Consider the following 21,276-nt stretch of genomic DNA (forward strand, 5'->3'; position numbering starts at 1 on the left):
GAATCGACTAAATAAGATTTTATTTAGATTTACATATTTGCTAGAGGCAAAATATACGCTCCAGTATAGAAAATAAGATATATTGGGTTGGATGACACACACACTGGGGTTGGGTTGGATGACACACACACTGGCGTTGGGTTGGATGACACACACACTGGCGTTGGGTTGGATGACACACACACTGCGTTGGGGTGTGACACACACACACACTGGCGTTGGGTTGGATGACACACACAACTGGCGTTGGGTTGGATGACAAACACACTGGCGTTGGTGGATGACACACACACTGGCGTTGGGTTGGATGACACACACACTGGCGTTGGGTGGATGACACACACACTGCGTTGGGTTGGATGACACACACAATGGGGTTGGGTGGATGACACACACACTGGGGTTGGGTGGATGACACACGCACTGGGGTTGGGGTGGATCAACACCACTGGTTTTGGTGGATGACACACACACTGGGGTTTTGGTGATGAACACACACCACTGGGTTTGGTGGATGACACACACACTGGCGTTGGGGTGGATGACACACACTGGGGTTTCGGTGGATGACACACACACACACTGGGGTTTCGGTGGATGACACACACACACTGGGGTTGGGGTGGATGACACACACTGGGGTTTTGGTGGATGACACATACTGGGGTTTCGGTGGATGACACACACACTGGGGTTTCAGTGGATGACACACACACTGGCGTTGGGGTGGATGACACACACTGGGGTTTTGGTGGATGACACACACTGGGGTTTCGGTGGATGACACACACACTGGCGTTGGGGTGGATGACACACACTGGGGTTTCGGTGGATGACACACACACTGGGGTTGGGGTGGATGACACACACACTGGCGTTGGGGTGGATGACACACACACTGGGGTTGGGGTGGACAGCGGATCTGTCTCACGCAGAAGGCATTTTGCCGTGAACCCGGAAGCGATACACACGTGTAGTCCTGGTGACCCCAGTTGCTGATGATACGGAGCTCCACATAACGATACATACTGTTAGGGTTCTGAGAGAGAGAAGTCCACTGTTATAATCATTTTGACACTTTTATTATATCAGCCCGCCTGTTGCATAAACAATCACCCCAAAAGTTAAACTGCTTAAAGCCAAATTAAATTGGAATAATCTGTGTCAATGTCTGGAATCATGTTATCTGTATCTCTACCACGTGTATCTCTACCATGTGTATTCCCACAGGGCACAGACGTCAAGTCAACGTCTATTCCACTTTGGTTCAACATTATTTTATTGAAATGACGTGGAAACAAAGTTGATTCAACCAGTGTGTGCCCAGTGGGTCTCTACCATGTGTTTCTCTAATATCTCTTTGTTAGTGTCTGACTCACAGGCAGTTTAAATGTCTGGATTGGATCCCCAGCCTGGTTAAAAATGAAAGTCCAGAGCAGGGTTCCCTCTCCACTGTCAGTAGTTATGCCCTACACACACAGAGAGAGAGAGAGCAAGCGAGCGAGCGAGAGAGAGAGAGAGAGAGAGAGAAAGAGAGAGAGAGGTAATGACTAAACAATTCCACCCTGAAACAAAATTATGACATTATGTAACATATATAATGAATAATTTGACAAACGTAACTATTAGTAATCATTKGATTCTGTAACATGTATAATGAATTAGAATGATAAACTTCAGTCTAATAAGGTTTGGTCGAGACAAGTAGAAATGTGTGTGTGTCTAAGAAGATACCGAGAACAATTAAACTGTGTATGACCTGACCTGGCTAGAACTCTGAGAAACGTACGACAGGACAGGGAGTCCTGTCAAGGTTCCTCTAATCTCGGGGGAATGGAACTGCCAGCTTGATAGTGATAAACAGTGGTGAGAACTATGGGGAAGGATACATCCCACCTACTGTTCGTGTGTCTGTATGTGCGTAGGCTATCTACTGTTTGTGTGTAGGTATGTGCGTAAGTAGGGAGTATAAAATGACATGTTCTTTGTATTTTGTCTTTAGAACGTTCTCTGAATAAACTTTACGGACCTTTTGCGTAAGCTGAGTCTTTGCCTAATTATTATTAAACCCAGGGTCTTACAAACCTCAGGGATTGGTCAAAGCTTATTGATTGTTAGTTATTATCATTGGGATTGAAAATTCTCGTGACAGGTACTTACCTGAATTACAGTCCGGGGGCTCTCTGATGGAAACCACAGGGGAATCCCCAGGAAACTCACTCGGGCCGAACCGGTCTTATATGTCTCAGAGCACCAACTGGTTACAATGCTGCCACCTACACACACACACACACACACACACACACACACACAGTGAGTTCTGAGCATATTCAATAATATAGTCTATACCAGGGATCATGAACTAGATTCAGCCGTGGGCAGATTTTTTTGTGAGCGGATGATCGAGGGGCTGGAACATAAAATTATTCCAAACAGATATAATATTTGACAAAAACATGATCACTTCAAACCTTGCTTACATTTGTATACGATCACGTGTCTCTCTATTATGTGTGGGAATACTTGGGAACAGGTTTATTTTATGTCATTTGCACACACTGTATATAGACTTTATTTTTTTCCTATTGTGTTATTGACTGTACGCTTGTTTATTCCATGTGTAACTCTGTGTTGTTTTTTGTGTCGCACTGCTTTGCTTTATCTTGGCCAGGTCGCAGTTGTAAATGAAAACTTGTTCTCAACTAGCTTACCTGGTTAAATAAAGGTGAAATATATATATTTTTAAATGTGCTCCCCCTCAAAAAAAGTGATCACTGATGATGTCACAAACCTTGGGACTCGAGGGCAAAGTTGGTGGTTTCCTATTTTGTTGCATTATAACCTGTAATTTAAATTGATTTTTATTTGGATTTAATGTAATGGACATACACAAAATAGTCCAAATTGGTTAAGTGAAATAAAAAATAAAAACGTATTTCAAAAAATACTTTAAAAAATGGAAAAGTGGTTTGTGCATATGTATTCACCCCCTTTGCTATGAAGCCCCTAAATATGGTCTGGTGCAACCAATTACCTTCAGAAGTCACATAATTAGTTAAATAAAGTCCACCTGTGTGCAATCTAAGTGTCACATGATCTCAGTATATATACACCTGTTCCGAAAAGCCCCAGAGTCTGCACCACCACCAAGCAAGCGGCACCATGAAAACCAAGGAGCTCTCCAAACAGGTCAGGGACAAAGTTGTGGAGAAGTACAGATCAGGGTTGGGTTATAAAAAAATATCCAAAACTTTCAACATCCCACAGAGCACCATTAAATCGATTATTAAAAAAAGGAAAGAATATGGCACTACAACAAACCTGTCAAGAGAGGGCCGCCCACCAAAACTCATGGACCAGGCAAGGAGGGCATTAATCAGAGAGGCAACAAAGAGACTAAAGATAACCCTGAAGGAGCTGCAAAGCTCCACAGCAGAGATTGGAGAGTCTGTCCATTGGACCAATTTAAGCTAAACACACCACAGAGCTGGGCTTTACGGAAGAGTGGCCAGAAAAAAACCATTGCTTAATGAAAAAAATAAGCATGTTTGCCAAAAGGCATCTGGGAGACTCCTCAAACTTATGGAAGAAGGTACTCTGGTCAGATTAGACAAAAATTTAGCTTTTTGGCCATCAAGGAAAACTCTATGCCTGGCGCAAACCCAACACCTCTCATCACCCCGAGAACACCATCCCCACAGTGAAGCATGCTGGTGGCAGCATCATGCTGTGGGGATGTTTTTCATCGGCAAGGACTGGGAAACTGGTCAGAATTGAAGGAATGATGGATGGCGCTAAATACAGGGAAATTATTGAGGGAAACCTGTTTCAGTATTCCAGAGATTTGAGACTGGGATGGAGATTCACCTTCCAGCAAGACAATGACCCTAATTATACTACTAAAGCAACACGAGTGGTTTAAGGTGAAACATTTGAATATCTTGGAATGGCCTAGTCAAAGACCAGACCTCAATCCAATTGAGAATCTGTGGTATGACTTAAAAATTGCTGTACACCAGCGGAACCCATCCAACTTGAAGGAGCCGGAGCAGTTTTGCCTTGAAGAATGGGCAAAATCCCAGTGGCTAGATGTGCTAAGCTTATAGAGACATACCCCAAGAGACTTGCAGCTGTAATTGCTGCAAAAGGTGACTCTACAAAGTATTGACTTTGGGGGGTGAATAGTTATGCACGCTCAAGTTTTCTGTTTTTTTGTGGCATTTCTTGTCTGTTTCACAATAAAAAAATATTTAACATCTTCAAACTGGTAGGCATGTTGTGTAAATCAAATGATACAAACCCCCCAAAAAATCTATTTTAATTCCAGGTTGTAAGGCAACAAAATAAGAAAATTGTCAAGGGGGGTGAATACTTTCGCAAGCCACTGTACCTGGGCCAATCTCTGAGCCATTTGCCCATGGCCTCTTTGAACTCAGGGGTCAGGTGTGTGTTGGTTGGTGTCAGAGCGGGAGGAGGCTGGTTCTTTATAGAGGTCACCTGATGCTGCAGCTACAGAAACAGAGAGATCACATATATTATGAAATAAAGGGTGTGTGTGAGTGTGCGTGTGTGTGCGTGCGTGTGTGTATTACCGTGTTGCTGACGTCCTCCAGGGCCCTAACTCTTCCTCTGGTAAAGAGTAGGTGTTCTTGTAGATCAGCCACCTGCTTGCTGAACTCTGTAGCTTCCTGATCCAGGCGACGATCAAAGCTCACACTCTCAAAGTCCACACTAGAGACAATACAATACAAACCAATACAATACAACTTTATTTTCGTTTTTGGGAGAGGTTTGTCTTGTAGAATAGAATACAACATAACTTTCAGGTGTAGGAGCTAGGGGCTAGGGGTTAGGGGCTAGGAGCTAGGGGCAAGGCACTGAGCTTGTTTCAAGACTGAGGGTAGACAGGTGAGTGTGTGCCACTCTCATGTCCTCAATCTCGGTCTTCACACACCTCAGGTCCTTAGTCATTCTTTGTAACATCTATAGGGGAAAAAACTCAATTCAATTCAATTGTCTTCATTCCTTCCTGAGAGGCAATTATTGACACTGAAATTAAAGAATATTGGACGAAACACAACGTTTGTTTTTAAACTTTGAAGGTATGTCAATTTAAAGGCGCGTCTCACCTCGGAAATGTCCCGTTGCTGGTTTTCTTTCTGTTTCATAATTTCAATCTCTCTCTGCAAGACACACACATGCAACAAGTCAGATAACCAAATGAATATGTCCATCAGGCTTGAGGTCAATTCCATTTTAATTCTAGTCAATTGAGAAAGTGAACAAAACTCCAATTTAAATGAAAAAATTTCATAATTGAAAAGCATAAGAGAATAGGAATTGGAATTTTAGTGTACTTCCCTGAAGTGATGGAATTAAAATAGAATTGACCCCAACCTATTTTCGGTATGCTCTCTCTCTCTTACCCCCTTCTCTCACTTTCTCTCTCTCTCTCTCTCTCACCAGTATAGTGTCCATTTGCATTTTGAAAGCTGAATTCATGATAGGAGTTCCATGCTGTAGAAAGAGATTCAACAATATTTATTGGACAATCAGGCTCATAACTTCAATGCTACATTCACCCAATCAAGGCATAGATAATAGACATGAAACAAACAGTAGGGCTAAGTACAGTATTAGACAGATGAAAAACAGGTCCTACCGTAGTCTTTTGAGTCAGATCAGGTCGAGGGTCAGGTTGAGTCGGTCGGGTCATCAGATTAAGGTTCYTYGTGGGGAATGCAGTCGAAAACAGGAATACTGCTGGGAAGACATCGTAGTACTAGTTATACAGAGGACATCTAGTTGATTAGGAGGACATTTAGATGTGTAAATGTGATGTAGCACTCACCGAAGGTCAGAAGAAAGGGGAGGAGGAAGAGCAGGATGGCAAACCAGGAAGGCAACCAGGAAGGCAACCATGAACGGGCTACAGGGGGAAACACATAGAGCCAAAGCTAATACTAATGCTAACAAACAAGGCACAAGCAGAGAGGAAAAGCTAACGCTCAGCTAATGCTAACAAACAAACTACGAGCATAGAGAACAGCTGTCTCTGTTCTGTCTCTTATACACATCTAGATGTGTATAAGAGACAGAACTACGAGCATAGAGAACAGCTGTCTCTGTTGTCTCTCGTACACAAACACAAACACATTGCACTCACTGCAGCTAGCACCGGTTCTTGAACCAATTCCACTAGAGAAGCTCCTGCTGGAGCATGTCCTAAGCCTTTGTGGCTCATTAGAGCAATAGCCAGAGCTGTAGCTCATGCTCGAGAAGCTCAGGTTGGGCTCCAGGGCCACACTGGGGGCCACACTAGGAAGAGACAGGAAGGTCTGCCTTCTCTGGGTGGCCCTCAATGTCGGAGCCAAGTCTGACATAGGGAGGGAGAGGGGAGAGGCAGAGAGAGGGAGATAAGGGAGGTTGAGTATTTTAGACATATACAGTATATTGTGTATACATATCCAATTATTTCAGATCGACACAAATGTCTAATCCAAGCAATGGGGTTAGAGGGTAGGCCTGGTCCCAGATCTGTTTATGTTGTCTTGCCAACTCCTATGGCCATCGCAATGGCGTGACAATGACCACAGGAGTTGGAAGGACAGAACAAACAGATCTCAGACCAGGCGACTAGTCGACACAAGGGGCTAATAGACGTTGGCAATGTGAACACCAACTAGSTAGGACAGGAAGTGATGTCTGCAGTACCAATGTCATCAGCATTGATGTTTRGCTCATTGGTGAAGTTGGTGGCACTGACAGTGCTGCTGGCCTGACTGGATCGGGAAGAATCCTTATGTCCCCCAGTTCTCTTCTTATTGAAAACCCTGAGAGGGACACACACAGTTTTAACACTGTTCTAACACTACCTTTCAATACAAAAAAAGATCACACGCAAGATGAACTCATACACATAATCACCTGAAGGGGCTCTCCCTGTAGGAGATGCAGGAGGAAGACTCATCATCGGAGGACTGGTTATAGTACCCTCCGGTTACTAGCCTCGCGCTTCTCCTAGGCATGACTGAGAGAGTAAGATTTATTTATTTATTTCAAATTAGCCTACTTTTAAACAAATAGGCCTACTGACTAAAACCAGGCATTTTATCACAGATATAAATAGCCTTCTACTTACCGGAGTCTTGCAATCATAGGCTACAGTCATTTTCGCAGTCTGTAAAATCAGATGTTGCAAGAGCAAGTGAAACTTTGCAAATGAGCCACTGTGTTGAAAACTGCAATTACACCGTTATTTACATCGTTGCGTAGAAGGAGCCCAGGGCACGTCATAATCGGCTCTCTGCGCGCTCTGGACTATTTGATTGACGGGCAGTGCGATCCCTACCCTAAACCCTAAACCCTAACCCATACCCTAACCTTAACCCATAACCTAACCCTTACATTAACCCTTTTAAATTTAAACTTCATTGGGGTATGTCCCAAGGATCCCGGATAGCGCTGATCCTTGATTGACAGCGGTCCTCCCGCTCATTCGTCTCCAAATGTCCATTGGTTGTTCGAATAAGTAACCCCATGAGTTCATTTTATTTATTTATTARGTTTATTTAAAAGGGACCATGCACTATTAATACTAATCTCACAAGAAATTTGATGCATTGTAATTTGAATTATATTTAGCCTAGCTAAACAGCTCATTAGGCTTCATCTGCCTGGCCCCGGCAGCTGAACAATAGCCTTCATCTTTTCGGTCTCATTATACAAATTGTAAGCCTATAAGCTACTGTAAGAGGGAACATGTGCCAGCCAGGGTGAAATAAATAAGCACAAAAGACACTGTATTTTTTTGTAGTAAATTATTATTTAAAAAATATATTTGTTTGTAATAATACTTTTGGGGGGGAGTAGGCCTAGGCTTTTGGGGGGGGAGTAGGCCTAGGCCTTCTATTGCAATAAAAGGCTTTGGCTACGGACTGGGCTGAAATTAATTAGATTTCTTCTCAACATCTCACTTCGTCATGACAACCGTTAAAGAGCCAAAACCCCGTGTTTGTCACTACTGCCGCGGCGCTCCACTCTCAACACCAGTCACCGCCAGCAACAGAAAAAGTTTTTTATGAAGTTTCATTCTTGAGAGAACCGGACCGCACCGGACTAGTCAKCCCAGAGCGATGCACCGCGCAATTCACTGTTGTTTTCTAGACACCGTTTGAGGAGCAGCATACAGACAAGAAAACGTTTTTGTGAAAGAAAAAGCTGGCTGACAAACGTGCTGTGGTATCAGGTAAGTTTTATTATTTTTGCATTGTGTTATTTAACAACTCTTGAGAATAATTAAGGCATCTGATTTAATAACTGATTAACTTTGAATGCAAATCTTAGCCTAAATATTGGCTACTGAAATATTGCATTCCAATGTCAAACTCACATAAATGTGTAACACAATGCAAATGACACTTCCAATATTCTGTAGTGCACTTTTCCTCTAGTGTACCCTACCTGTCATAACCAGGGCACACTGGTATACTGACTAGACTACTGCCTTGCTGTTTTTGATATTGTTATACTCTTGTGAACTCAATGGTTTTTACTAGATTACTTGTAGTTTTTCATGTTGTCTGTCTGTAATTTTTTGTAATGACTTGGTGCTGCCTATCTTGGCCAGGACGCTCTTGAAAAAGAGATTTTAAATCTCAATGAGCCCTTCCTGGTTAAATAAAGGTTAAATAAAAAAAAGTGTGTGTCAGGGGGATGAAGAAGACAACCAGGAGCCAGAAACGTCCTCTCATTCAGTTAAATCTACAGTCAACGACATGTCACATATTACCCTATTACCTTAAACTATATTAAACAAGTAGTTTTGAATCATATTATCTTTCAGCAGGGTAGGGTAACCACTTTTAACTTTGTATAACAAAGCTCTCTGTAACAGTTCTAAACCACAAGACTTGTTGGTTGTGGAAAAACGTCATGGATTGAACTGGAGGCCAGTCTTGTAAATAGTCTGTCTCCTATAAAGTGCTCTTTTTCCTCTCACTTCCTTTTCTGATGATTTTGTCTCTTTCCCAACAGTCAAATCTCCTACACCAGTGTTTTTTAAATGTTGGGCCTGGTCCCACTGGAGGGCTGCAACTGATTTCTTTCAGGTCTGGATCCTGGCACAATAAGCATTGGAGTTGGTGACAGCAGAATCACTATTCCACCATTTTGTTAGTCAGTCCTTCACCCTGCATAAGCCATGTTCAGCCTGTCAGAGCTGGCCTCTCTGAGTGAGCGTCAGGGCAGCTCCAAGCTGCTGAAGCCCTGGTGGGAGGTCTTCATGGAGTACCTGGTGGTGCTGATGCTCATGGTATCTGTGTTGTCAGGCACCCTGTTGCTATCTCGCGACAGGGTGGTGTGTCTCCCCCTGGACCTCACTACCACCCCTACTAACCAGAACACCTCCTCCAGCAGTGGTGCCGTACCTCAACCCCASCCCCCTAACAGGCCCCCCACCAAASCATCCCCCCTACCAGCCAYCCCTMGGACCCCTGCTAGGGGCAGACGCACCCACCTGGACTACCAGCAGTATGTCTACATTAGCCAGGTGTGCTACCARGAGGCCCTGCCCTGGTACTCCCGCTTCTTCCCCTATGTGGCTCTACTCCAGTCCCTGGTGCTATTGGCCAGCGGTTGCTTCTGGTTCCACTTCCCCCTCACCTCCGCCCGCATAGAGCACTTCCTGACCATCCTGGCCAAGTGCTGTGAGTCTCCCTGGACCTCCCGCGCCCTGTCCCATGCRGCCCGCCAGGAGGAGGGAGGGGAGGAGACAGGCCCCCAGGATCTCCAAARGCCTCCTCCTACTCTCCTGTCTTCACRCRCRGTARCCCGCAACCGCCAGTCCAGCCTGGACTCGGGCACAGACAGCCCCCTGCTGGTGAGATCGGATAGCGCGTCCACTGCCYCCCCTCCCTCGCCCTGCCCCTCCACTCTCTCCCGMACRTCCTCCCTGTCCTCCATGTCTCTGTCCCGGGCCCYTGTCCCGGCTTCKAAATCCCCTGTGGTGCTGGATGGTTCACGGCYGGTTGCCAGTTTGGACCGGAGTGACGGGGAGCAGGCCAGGGCACTGTTCGAGAGGGTGCGCCGCTTCCGCTCCCACTGTGAGAACTCTGAAGTCATTTACAAGGTCAGAGGTCATTTACTGAACGTGTCTGAACTCTTTTTTGATATATCTGTTTACCATACCACACCTTCACATTCACTATCCCTGTTTTCTCCTCTCTCCTGCTGTAGGTGTACTTGGCCCAGACGGTGTTCAAGCTGCTGCTGGTGGTGCTGATAGTGGGCTACACCACTCCTCTGATGAGCTCCATCTCGTTCACCCACACCTGCCTGCCCCAGGCCCATGCCCTGACTGGCTACAGTGCCTTTGAGTGTACCCATGCCCTGGCCTCTGTCCTCCACAAGTTGCTGCTGGCCTACGTCAGCCTGGTGGGGCTCTTTGGCCTGCTGAGCATCTACACCCTCAGCTGGATCCTCCACAGGTCTGGATAGCAGATTAGTGGCAACATTTTTATGAGTGTTGTGACTGTAATTTGCATTTTATTTRCCCATCTATTTTAATTTGCTCTGCAGCCAGTGGTATAAAGTACTTAATTAAAAATAATTTAAAGTACTACTTAAGTAGTTTACTTTACTTTACTATTTATATTTTTTACTAACTTTTACTTTTACTTCTCTACATTCTTAAGGAAAATAATGTACTTTTTACTCCTGACACCCAAAAGTACTTGTTACATTTCGAATGCTTAGCATGAAAGGAAAACAGTCCAATTCACGCAATTCTCAAAAGAACATCCCTGGTCATCCGTACTGCATCTGGTTTGGCAGACTCACTAAATACAAAATGCTTCATTAGTAAATGAAGTCTGAGTGTTGGAGTGTGCCCCTGGCTATCCGTAAATGAAAAAAACTAGAAAATCATGCTGTCTGGTTTGCTTAAWATAAAGACTGTGAAATTATATATACTTTTACTTTTGATACTTAAGTATATTTAAAACCAAATACTTTTAGACTTTTACTTAAGTAGTATTTTGCTGGGTGACTTTCACTTTTACTTGATTCATTTTCTATTAAGGTATCTTTACTTTTACTCAAGTATGACAATTTGGTACTTTTTCCACTACTGTCTGCAGCATATTACACTCTTAGTACCTTTGTTGTTAACTATACAGTGCTCTGTTTGTGGTTGTGCACCCCTCAGCTCCCTGCGTCAATACTCCTTTAACAAACTGAGGGAGCTGGGCTCCATGAGGGATGTCCCTGACTTATGTAATGACCTGGCCTTCCTGTTACACATGGCTGACCAGTACGACCCCCTACTGGCCCAGCGCCTTTCCGTCTTCCTGTCACCCGTCAGCGAGACACGCCTGCTGGAGGAGAGCCTGGAGAGGCGCTGGGGTGCCGAMAGGCTGCGCTCCATGACCACGGTCGACCCAGAGGGACYGSCCCTYCTGCAGRTGGTMGCCCTGCCGCGCCTGCCCCCCGCCCTCTTCACCCTCAGCCAGCTGGTGGTGCTCAAGCTGGAGCTCATCWCYGACGCCAAGCTCCCCGCACAGGTGGCCAACATGACCTCACTCAGGTGAGCCATATAGCCAACAATGAAGCCACCAAATATTAGAATAATCTACATGCAATATACACTTTATAGAAGTGTTTGGCTTGGTGTGTTCTAGACAAGGGGCTTTAACTGTTTTATATGTCACAACAGGGAGCTTCATTTGTACCACTGTACTGCAGCCATGCAGCCTGGTMCCCTGGTGGTTCTGCAGGAGCGTCTGGAGGTCCTGCACCTCACCTTCACCCAGGCTGCAGAGATCCCTGGCTGGGTCTACTCTCTCCGCGGCCTGCAGGAGCTGCACCTTTCTGGCCGGCTGGGCTGCGAGGGCGGGGTGGGCCGTGGCTGGGCCCTGGGAAGCCTRAGGCAGCTCCGTCACCTCCGGGTGCTGGTCCTGAGGGGCATGCTACAGCGTGTGCCCGGGGAGCTGGGGGAGMTGGCAGGGAGCCTGGTGAYGRTGGAGATCCACAACYAGGGCTCCAGGRTGCTGGTGCTGACYGGCCTYCGGCGTGTGGCCGGCCTGACCGAGTTGCAGCTGCAGGACTGCCACCTGGAGCGCCTGCCCTCTGCCCTGCTGGCCCTCACCAGCCTGCGCACCCTGGACCTGCAGCACAACAGCCTGCGCACCCTGGAGGAGCTCCTAGGGCTGGCGCACCTCCGCCGCCTCTCCTGCCTCAGGCTGGCCCATAACCGTGTTCTGGCCCTACCGGCTAGTGTTGGTGTACTGCGTGCTCTGGAGCTCCTGGACCTGGGGTACAACCAGCTCCAGAGCCTTCCCCCGGCCCTCTTCAACCTCCACCACCTACGTCGCCTCCTACTGGCTGGAAACCTGCTGGACGAGCTGCCAGCAGATGTAGGGGCGCTGACATTTCTCACCGAGCTGGACCTGAGTGGGAACAGGCTGGAGAGCCTGCCTCCAGAGCTCTTCAGTCGCTGTTTGGAGCTGCGGAGCCTGAATGTATCCCACAACTCCRTGGGTTCCCTGCCTCCAGGGCTGAGCAACCTGAGCCAGCTGTCCCGCCTGGACCTGCGCAGCAACAGTCTGGAYGAGCTGCCCATGGAGCTGGGCTGCTGTTCAGGACTGCATYGAGAAGGTCTGCTGGTGGAGGACTGGCTGCTCCATGCACTGCCACGACATGTGAAGGAGTTCCTAACCCAGTCTGGCTCTCATACCGGCAAATCCTTAGAATCACACTCCCGTCCAGACTCAGATAGCTTCCCCTACTTCTCGGCTACCCAGTGGAGTTTCTCCTCCGCTCTGGAATCACGGATATAGAACTGGAGATTAATATTGTCTAACCATTCATAGAATACATTCAACATCTTGTAGTGTTTGTATTGTTTCGGACAATTCATATATTTTTTACTGCTTATTTTATTTCTGACATTTAATTTTTTACCACCTATTTTTCTTCTTGACCACTCTTTTCTATATTTATCACTTGTTGAGTTTGTGGGGTACATCACTGCAGAGCTGACACATCCACAATCTTCCTAGACGAAAGTTCATAGACTTTGCTGCAGTAAAATGTTTGATACCTTATGTCCCTGTACAGTTTATATAACATCCATATACGTAACCCTATGGAAAAACTGAGAAGTCTTTGCTTCCACTTTGAGAGTCCTCTATTCATTTAATTTCAAGGTAAAAACAGTACTTTGAAGGAGGCTGCATAAGACTGGATGAATGCATGTCCTGCTACACTGGATTAGACATTGACATGAAACAATTGTTATTATCTCCATGGCGGAGCTCAGGGATTCCTCCACAGGCTTACTGAAACTCTGGGCTTTCTGGGACTTGTTTGTCTGAGGAGGACAATACCCTGAGCTTCAATGAGCTTATGAAGTTTAAAGGCCTAAACTGTACATGTGGAAAGACTGAAATTGGACACATTGACTTAAACGACCAATAAGATTAACATGAACATTTATTCCTACTTGTTTTGCACATATTTAATCTTCAAAAAACTCAAATTAATCTTACTAGCATTGGGTGCAACCTTTTGTGAAGCTAACACTGATGTGAAACTAATACAATAGTGTGCTTGTTCAGAACATTACCACTTTATTGTGACTATCGAAATTATTAAAACTTGTTAAACTTTTTTGTACGACTAATAATATTAATTACAGTACATGCCCTTATTGGTGCTGATTGGGACTATGTTATCATAACACCTGCAACGTAATACAAAACACATTCCAATGAATCTTTGCAAAAACATTTGCCCCTTCGGGACAAATACATTTTATTGAATAAAGGAAGTGTGTGTGTGTGTGTTCTACTGTACACAAGACCATGGTCAAACTTATTGACTGAATTAATGTAATAAACTATGAAAGTCCCGCCTACTTCCTGGATCATGTACCATAATGTTTTAAAATGAGATTCAACATTATATCATAATATTCATAAAAACGCGATCATTTATGATATATGTAAAATTATATCTGTTTTCATGGCTTAATTTACTTCTGCCCAATACGTTTTTATAAGGTATTAGATTACAAAATAGAAAACGCAATCGGAAATGTTAATGAAAGACAACAGGCGATTTAAGATTTGTAGACTTTGCCATTTGTCAAAGTAAAAATAAAACGCGTTGTTTAGGAGCGCAAAGGCGAATCGAGCTATTGCACACGCGCACTTCACAGAGTAGGCGTTCCCTAACGGAAATATGCAGATGYGMGCTAGAACATGCTAATAGGATCTCGCTAGTTCGTGCTTGGCGCTTGCCCACTATTTCCCATTGGAAACGACAGGCTGTGGTCTATCTTGGTTAGTTATAAAAGATCTTCGGCAGCAGTGCCTATCGTCACTGATGATTGACAGCTTGACTTAGCCAATCGTGATACGATTACGAGTAGTTTCGTCAAATTGACACGTAAAACAAACCAATGATATTGCTGTATTTAGTGGAGGCGGAAGTTCTGGCTTGTCCTATAAACTGAGGCCTCTCCATGTGGTTTTGAGGAGCATTTTTCGGAGGTTGAATTGTAACATCACTGTGAGGTAAGACGGTAGCTAATATTGCTTATTTCTGTATTTTTGTGTGAATATTCTGGTTGTTGTAGTTGTGTTAGAAATTACCAATAACTTTTGATGGTTTTTGGATAAGCAATATATTAGCAAATTCATTGTAAGCAGTGTTAGTTCTGAGCAAGGCATCTGGGAATATGGAAGGCGATTTTGCTAGCTAGGCTAGGACTAACGTTAGCTAACCAAAACCGGTCTAAGTCTTCCGAAACTTGGAATTAGCCACGTGTGAATGAACATGTTGTGTAATTTGGACAATAGTCGGCTTAGTTCGATAGCTCGCTACATTGATAGTTTTATTAGTTAAGGTTAGCTAAATTACTAGCAGTTATGGTAGCTAACTAGGTTGGCCTAAGCTGTGTGCGGCAAAGAAGGCAGAGTCGATTCATTACATTGTTTGCGTTAACGTAACATCCGTATACTAACGAGTAAAGTCGGAGATATCTCTGTTAAATAGCTACGGAYCTAGCCAATCCCAACCCTTGTTGACGAAACCTTTGAGTTGCTTACCATTTATTACAAATAGCTAACTAGGAAGCATGGCCCCTGGTTTTGTTTGTAATACATAATTGAGTTTATTTTGCTGTTGAACGTGGATAGTTTGCAACTAGATAACAACTTAACTCGATAGTAATGTCTTAGCTAATTTGAGACGTTAACTGCAACTGTCAACGTCATGATTTATTTAAACGTTATGATGGTTTGGTGTTACTGAATGTTAACTTAGACTAACGTTACCTTAGAATATTGCTTATTTCCATTGTAAGTAGTTAGATAGTGGGGATGTTAGTCTGTTAAACCACTAAATCTCCTGATTGAATACATATTTTTATAAAAAGATATGGTCTTGGGGACAATATTTAGTCAAAAGCAAATGGTGACAACTAGTGTGAATGACCAGCCATTATTCCCCCCCCCCCTTCTAAAACTTATTTCTGTAGTCAGAATGGCTGAGAACGATGCTGACAATGAGCTGCTGGACTATGAAGAGGATGAGGAGCCTCAGGGAGCCCCAGAGACGGCTGCCCCAGCAGGCAAGAAGGAGGTGAAGGGCTCCTATGTCTCCATCCACAGCTCTGGCTTCAGGGACTTCCTGCTCAAACCAGAACTGCTCCGCGCGATTGTTGACTGTGGCTTTGAGCATCCGTCTGAAGGTGAGTGCAATGGGTGGATGAGTGGCATAAATGGAGGTTATGAATAGCTGCGTGGCATGTCTGGATACAATGGAGTGCATGTATAGATGGCTGAGTGTCCATGGTCATTGGGTGTTGATGGACTTTTTTGTCAATTATAATGTGTGTTATGGTAAACAATGGCTTTTTTGTTTGGATAAAGATGGTGTACTGACCAAATATCTCATTGTTTTCCAGTTCAACATGAGTGCATCCCTCAGGCCATCCTGGGKATGGACATCCTGTGRCAGGCRAAGTCTGGTATGGGCAAAACGGCAGTGTTTGTTCTTGCCACACTACAGCAGATKGAGCCTGTGGATGGACAGGTCAGTATCTGCATTCTGCAAATGTCTCTGGAATGTCAAGTTTCAAATATTTGTTATGCATAACCCACAGGTGATCTATTKGCATCAAATACTACRKTTTCCTCTAGGTGTCAGTTCTYGTAATGTGCCACACACGAGAGCTGGCCTTCCAGATCAGCAAAGAGTACGAGCGRTTCTCCAAGTACATGCCCACYGTCAAGGCAGCCGTGTTCTTCGGGGGCCTGTCTATCAAGAAGGATGAGGATGTSCTGAAGAAGAACTGCCCTCACATTGTAGTGGGAACCCCTGGCCGCATCCTGGCCCTCATCCGCAACAAGACCCTCAACCTAAAGAACGTCAAGCACTTTGTCCTGGATGAGTGTGACAAGATGCTGGAGCAGTTGGGTGAGTCCTGCTTATTATTCTGGTCCTTTTTGGAAATGCTCCTTTCTCACTTAACTTTTAATTCAAGKCGTTTTTGTTATGTACCCCCCTGAAATATGAATTCTAGCAATTGCAATCTTTAATGTAATGTGTGAACACGGGTTTTCCCCTGTGGAGATCTGTTATAACATGTAGACTGAGCAAAATGAGTGTCTTGGTACTTGGCTGTTCTGGGGGGTAGTTTGAGACTTGGCTGTTTTATCCATGGTCCCATTTCTCTTGTTTCAGACATGAGGCGTGACGTACAGGACATCTTCAGGCTAACTCCACATGAGAAGCAGTGCATGATGTTCAGCGCCACCCTCAGCAAGGAGATTCGACCGGTCTGCCGCAAGTTCATGCAGGATGTGAGTGCAGGCGGTAGTACTGCCACTTCATGCGGTTATGGACTCCAAATGCTGTTTTACAAACAACTGTCTTTGCATTGACTTCATAGAAAAGGAGATTTTTGTGGTTCTGAAGTGACATGCTCTGTCTCCTGTAGCCCATGGAGGTGTTTGTAGATGATGAGACCAAGCTGACGCTGCACGGTCTGCAGCAGTACTACTGCAAGCTGAAGGACAGCGAGAAGAACCGCAAGCTCTTTGACCTGCTTGATGTGCTGGAGTTCAACCAGGTTAACCCACACACTAATGGTATCATTTTTATCCCTGTAAAAAGGTAGTCGTGTTTGTGCTGTTTCCTTGTGYATGTTTGCTATAGTTCTGTAATGTCACCTGTGTACCTCTAGGTGGTGATCTTTGTCAAGTCAGTGCAGCGCTGTGTGGCGCTTTCTCAGCTACTGGTGGAACAGAACTTCCCTGCCATTGCCATCCACAGGGGCATGGCTCAGGAGGAGAGGTCAGTCTCTGTCGCTTACATGCACGCCGTTCTCTCACAACTCCAATTAAATGGATTCCCAAATGCTGAATTTATGCAGCTGAAAGCCTCAATTAACTCAACACATAGTTGCCTTCAAAGGGCAGCCTCTACATCTAGTAATATCTATAGCAGCTGTGTTAATCCTCTGACTGTCTATCCCCAGGCTGTCCCGGTACCAGCAGTTCAAGGACTTCCAAAGGCGGATCTTGGTAGCCACCAACCTGTTTGGTCGAGGGATGGATATCGAGCGGGTCAATATTGTCTTCAATTACGACATGCCTGAGGACTCAGACACATACTTACACAGGGTGAGTCACAGAACTGATGGAGGCTCAAACACCTTTCTTCTGGTAGTGAATGGTATTTCCAAATACCTATTTCAATGATTGCACCTGACTATTTCATCAACTTGTCATTGGCCTCTGTAGATCTCCCTCTAAAGGCTCATATATTCTTTGAGTTGTCACTCCCATCTGACTCTCTTGCCCCTCAGGTGGCCCGTGCTGGGCGGTTTGGAACCAAGGGTCTGGCTGTGACCTTTGTGTCAGACGAGACCGATGCCAAGACTTTGAATGACGTGCAGGACCGCTTTGAGGTCAATGTGGCCGAGCTGCCAGAAGAGATCGACATTTCCACTTACAGTAAGGCTCTCTCCATCCTTATACATGCAGCCTCCCATGGAGGTTTCTCCATTCAAACGGACATTACTTGTTATTCTTGTAAGTTGAGTCATAGTTGTGTCTTTCTGTCAGTCTGCTGGCAATTGTTTAATTCAATGTTAAAGGGGAGTGAATGTAGTGAAGAGGGTCTAAAATTGACTTGGCTATCATAACAAATGTCATTGTGCCCTGTTGTGCTTGGGGTATGCAACATCTGTTAATCATTAGTACTCTAATGCTGGGCCTGAAAGGACAGGGAAAATGTCAGCTCATTGAAACCCCCAAGATAAATGCCTGGTATAATAACTTATTGAGTAATGGTGGTGATTAGAGAGAATTGGACTGCCACGTAGGGCTGTCCTCCACAAAAGTCTTTGCCGCTCAAGTCATCTGTTCTTTCGACCAATTGTTTGGTCGATATTTTAGTTTTTTWGTTTTTTTTTACAGGCTTGTCTGATGCTTTAAGCCAGGTGTCAAACTCATTCCATGGAGGGCCTAGTGTCTGCTGGGTTTTGGTTTTTCCTTTCTATTAAGACCATAACAACCAGGTGTAGAGTTCCTTACTAAACAGTGATTGATGAATTAGGTCCAAGGGAGGAGAGAAAGCCCTTAAACTCATTCCAGAGGGAAGAGTGTCTGACATGTGCTTTAAGCACACATTTTGATGAAATATCAAATCAAAGTTTATTTGCCACGTGCGCTGAATACAACAGGTGTAAACCAATGACTCGGGAGCCAGCGTTCCAGTAACTGACCATCCTCCTGCTGGCCTTCACAGATTCTGCCATTATGCTCCTGAAGTTGCCACTAATACGTTACACCAGGGGTTGGCAACTCCCCCCCCCCCCCCCCCATGTGGAATGCCAATTTAGTCCATTTCTACCGGTTTTGTGTGCCAGTTAAAGGTTTCATATGCCCTTTTTTATGGAACAGCGGTAATAAATTATATACAAATATAAAAGTCACTTCTATTGCCAACTATGTAAAAGATGGAAACATTGCAGCCTGCAGATAAAAAATATTCTGATTGTATAAATATCCTATGAATCACATTGTTGCAGACATGCCTAGCCAAACTCAAAACATTATCAATTGGGTCCTGCCCGACACGTGCGCTAGCAAACTTGACACATTATATAAAATATTCTGGGCCCCTGTTTTGCTGCACCAGTGAGCTCTGAACAGAAGCCACTGTAGGCTATTTGCGCAAGGGATAAGAAGTAATCAGGAAGGCTTATTTTGCCATTTCCACTAGATCAGAGCATGATATTTTTCCCTTTCACTCAGTGGTTATCAAGAGGGCAGGAAAGATTTTTCAAATACATTGAGTAACTATTGTCATTATCAATGAATGTAAACAGACTTTGTTTACATGCTGTTTGAGGTTACTTTAAAGCTCTAACTCATTAGTGGTGGTGAGTTACGCCAATCAGAAATGCAATCGTATCCCCAAATGGGCTTATTTTTATAGGTCTACATTTGCAAGCAGGCCAGGTAGCCTTAGGCCTAATTCTATACTCAACATTGACAGGAGCACTTTAAACAAAAGACAATTACTAAATGGAATTAAATACATCTAAAGTTGTTTCTCACAAGTGTAGCCTTGGTTGTGCGCACTGACAGTGAGAACAAGACTGCAATAATAAATACATTAACAGAAATTATGGTAAACATTGTAGATTAGAAATTATGTAAATCAATGGGAAATGTACTACTTGTGATGGGGAATTGATGGACACTAACAAAGGGCTAACGATTCACACAATGAATGTGCACGAATTGGCGGGAGAGCGCATTCTGGAGAGGTGTTTTGTGCCTCTTCGCCACAATCCCCTTGGACTGTGCCATGCCTGTGGCCTCCAGTGGATTAGTCCACTGAGACATGCATGAATCTCAGGTTTCTTATGTGCCATAAAGACAAATGTGGGGTCAGCCCTGAACTGGGTAGGTCTTAGTGAATGGAGACCCCATACATATTAACCTGTGACAAGCTGAATGCACAGCTGTTGCTTATGGAGATGGTCTTCAGAACAGTGTCTCTTCTCTCCTTTCTCACCCACCACTTTTTTTTTTCTCTAGTTGAGCAGTCCAGATGAGTCCTCCATCCCAGAAGAAATGTCCCCTAACCCTGAATCTCTGTCCTTGTTTGGATGAAAAACCCTCCTCGCTGTTTTATTTTAAGCTCTGTTCCTTGACTATGTTTACCAAGTTTTTTATTTGAATGTATCATTGGGTGTTTTCCGGTTTTAKATTTGTTGTGGTTTGGTCAATGAAATTAAAACTTTTTATAAAATTCCAATTTCTGGTCTAATTTTGACTGATTACATGTTACTTACAATGTGCACATTATGCAAATCTTCAAATTACTTTTTTATTTTAATTTTTTTGCTAGTTAAATAGGACCATCAATTCCGCTTTCAGATTGCATGCAATCTTACAAAACGTTGGGCCAAATCTAAAACGCAACATCAGGAAAGTCTGAAGGGCTTCTTGGAAGTTACTCTATACTGTGAGTCCCAAGCATGTGGTGGTTGTACGCTGGCTCACTGTCACAGCTAGGAAATCTAGGCACAACTCAATTCTTTGTAAGGGCTCGTAAAAGGAGGGGCCATCACGGCTGATTTGGAAGAACCATATTGTCTGTCTGCTGGTGCATGATTGACCCCAGTGATCATGGCTCTATTAATGGGAGCGGGACATCTGCGGCATCCTTCCATTGGGTAATCGCATATCTGCGTAATAGAACATTTTATTTATACAGTAATCAAAAGGTTATAAGCGTCTATCAAATAAAACCTTTTAATGCTAATTGGCCACATCCCTGTATAGTGTTACAACCATATTTCCCCAGCTATCTTTAGTGAAACCGGGTTGTGACTAAAGGGAGTATAGCCGTTGATCATCCCACGGTTTCATTACACGACGGTGTCTTGTTTAGAGCCCTGACTGTCTGAACATTAACATGCATTGCTTGCGGTATGGTTTTGGAAGCATAGAACCGTTATCAGCGAAATTATTTTCTAAAACAAAGGTTAAATTGATACCTTTTAATAGGGTCAGGGTTAATGTTCCCACGACCACATCTCCATGTTAGTGTTTACGGGCAACTGTGCGGATTATCTATCTAGCGTGCTCCGAACATGTGGGTGAGTAGCTTTGTGAGGCATCCATACATAGCTGGGTAGATCTGTGAAACTGCTAAAGAATCTTATTCGAATGACTTTCTCGATGGTGA

The 21,276-nt window shown here is 44.4% G+C and overlaps 3 protein-coding genes across 3 annotated transcripts; 2 read left to right on the top strand and 1 right to left on the bottom strand.

Annotated features, from left to right (window-relative positions):
* Positions 1–4,863: 4,863 nt before the first annotated feature.
* LOC112074351 (uncharacterized) lies at positions 4,864–7,297 on the bottom strand. The gene is made up of 9 exons (XM_024141540.2): positions 7,142–7,297; positions 6,928–7,030; positions 6,715–6,833; positions 6,167–6,376; positions 5,852–5,929; positions 5,663–5,763; positions 5,464–5,517; positions 5,130–5,183; positions 4,864–4,983 (listed from the first exon to the last, which is right to left on the bottom strand). Exons 2-9 carry the CDS (start codon positions 7,026–7,028, stop codon positions 4,864–4,866), a joined length of 837 nt encoding a protein of 278 aa, XP_023997308.2. The 5' UTR covers positions 7,029–7,030; positions 7,142–7,297.
* Positions 7,298–7,946: 649 nt separating this feature from the next.
* On the top strand, positions 7,947–13,668 carry LOC112074356 (volume-regulated anion channel subunit LRRC8D-like). Its single transcript, XM_024141545.2, has 5 exons — positions 7,947–8,248; positions 9,037–10,129; positions 10,237–10,487; positions 11,207–11,584; positions 11,714–13,668. Exons 2-5 carry the CDS (start codon positions 9,203–9,205, stop codon positions 12,834–12,836), a joined length of 2,679 nt encoding a protein of 892 aa, XP_023997313.1. The 5' UTR covers positions 7,947–8,248; positions 9,037–9,202; the 3' UTR covers positions 12,837–13,668.
* Positions 13,669–14,485: 817 nt separating this feature from the next.
* On the top strand, positions 14,486–20,340 carry LOC112074357 (ATP-dependent RNA helicase DDX39A). The gene is made up of 10 exons (XM_024141546.2): positions 14,486–14,576; positions 15,542–15,754; positions 15,971–16,098; positions 16,206–16,482; positions 16,750–16,868; positions 17,006–17,137; positions 17,252–17,361; positions 17,546–17,690; positions 17,876–18,023; positions 20,121–20,340. Exons 2-10 carry the CDS (start codon positions 15,547–15,549, stop codon positions 20,135–20,137), a joined length of 1,284 nt encoding a protein of 427 aa, XP_023997314.1. The 5' UTR covers positions 14,486–14,576; positions 15,542–15,546; the 3' UTR covers positions 20,138–20,340.
* The last annotated feature ends 936 nt before the right edge of the window (positions 20,341–21,276 follow it).

This window comes from Salvelinus sp. IW2-2015, unplaced genomic scaffold (assembly GCF_002910315.2).
Source record: "Salvelinus sp. IW2-2015 unplaced genomic scaffold, ASM291031v2 Un_scaffold2602, whole genome shotgun sequence".
NCBI classification, from domain to species: Eukaryota; Metazoa; Chordata; class Actinopteri; order Salmoniformes; family Salmonidae; genus Salvelinus; species Salvelinus sp. IW2-2015.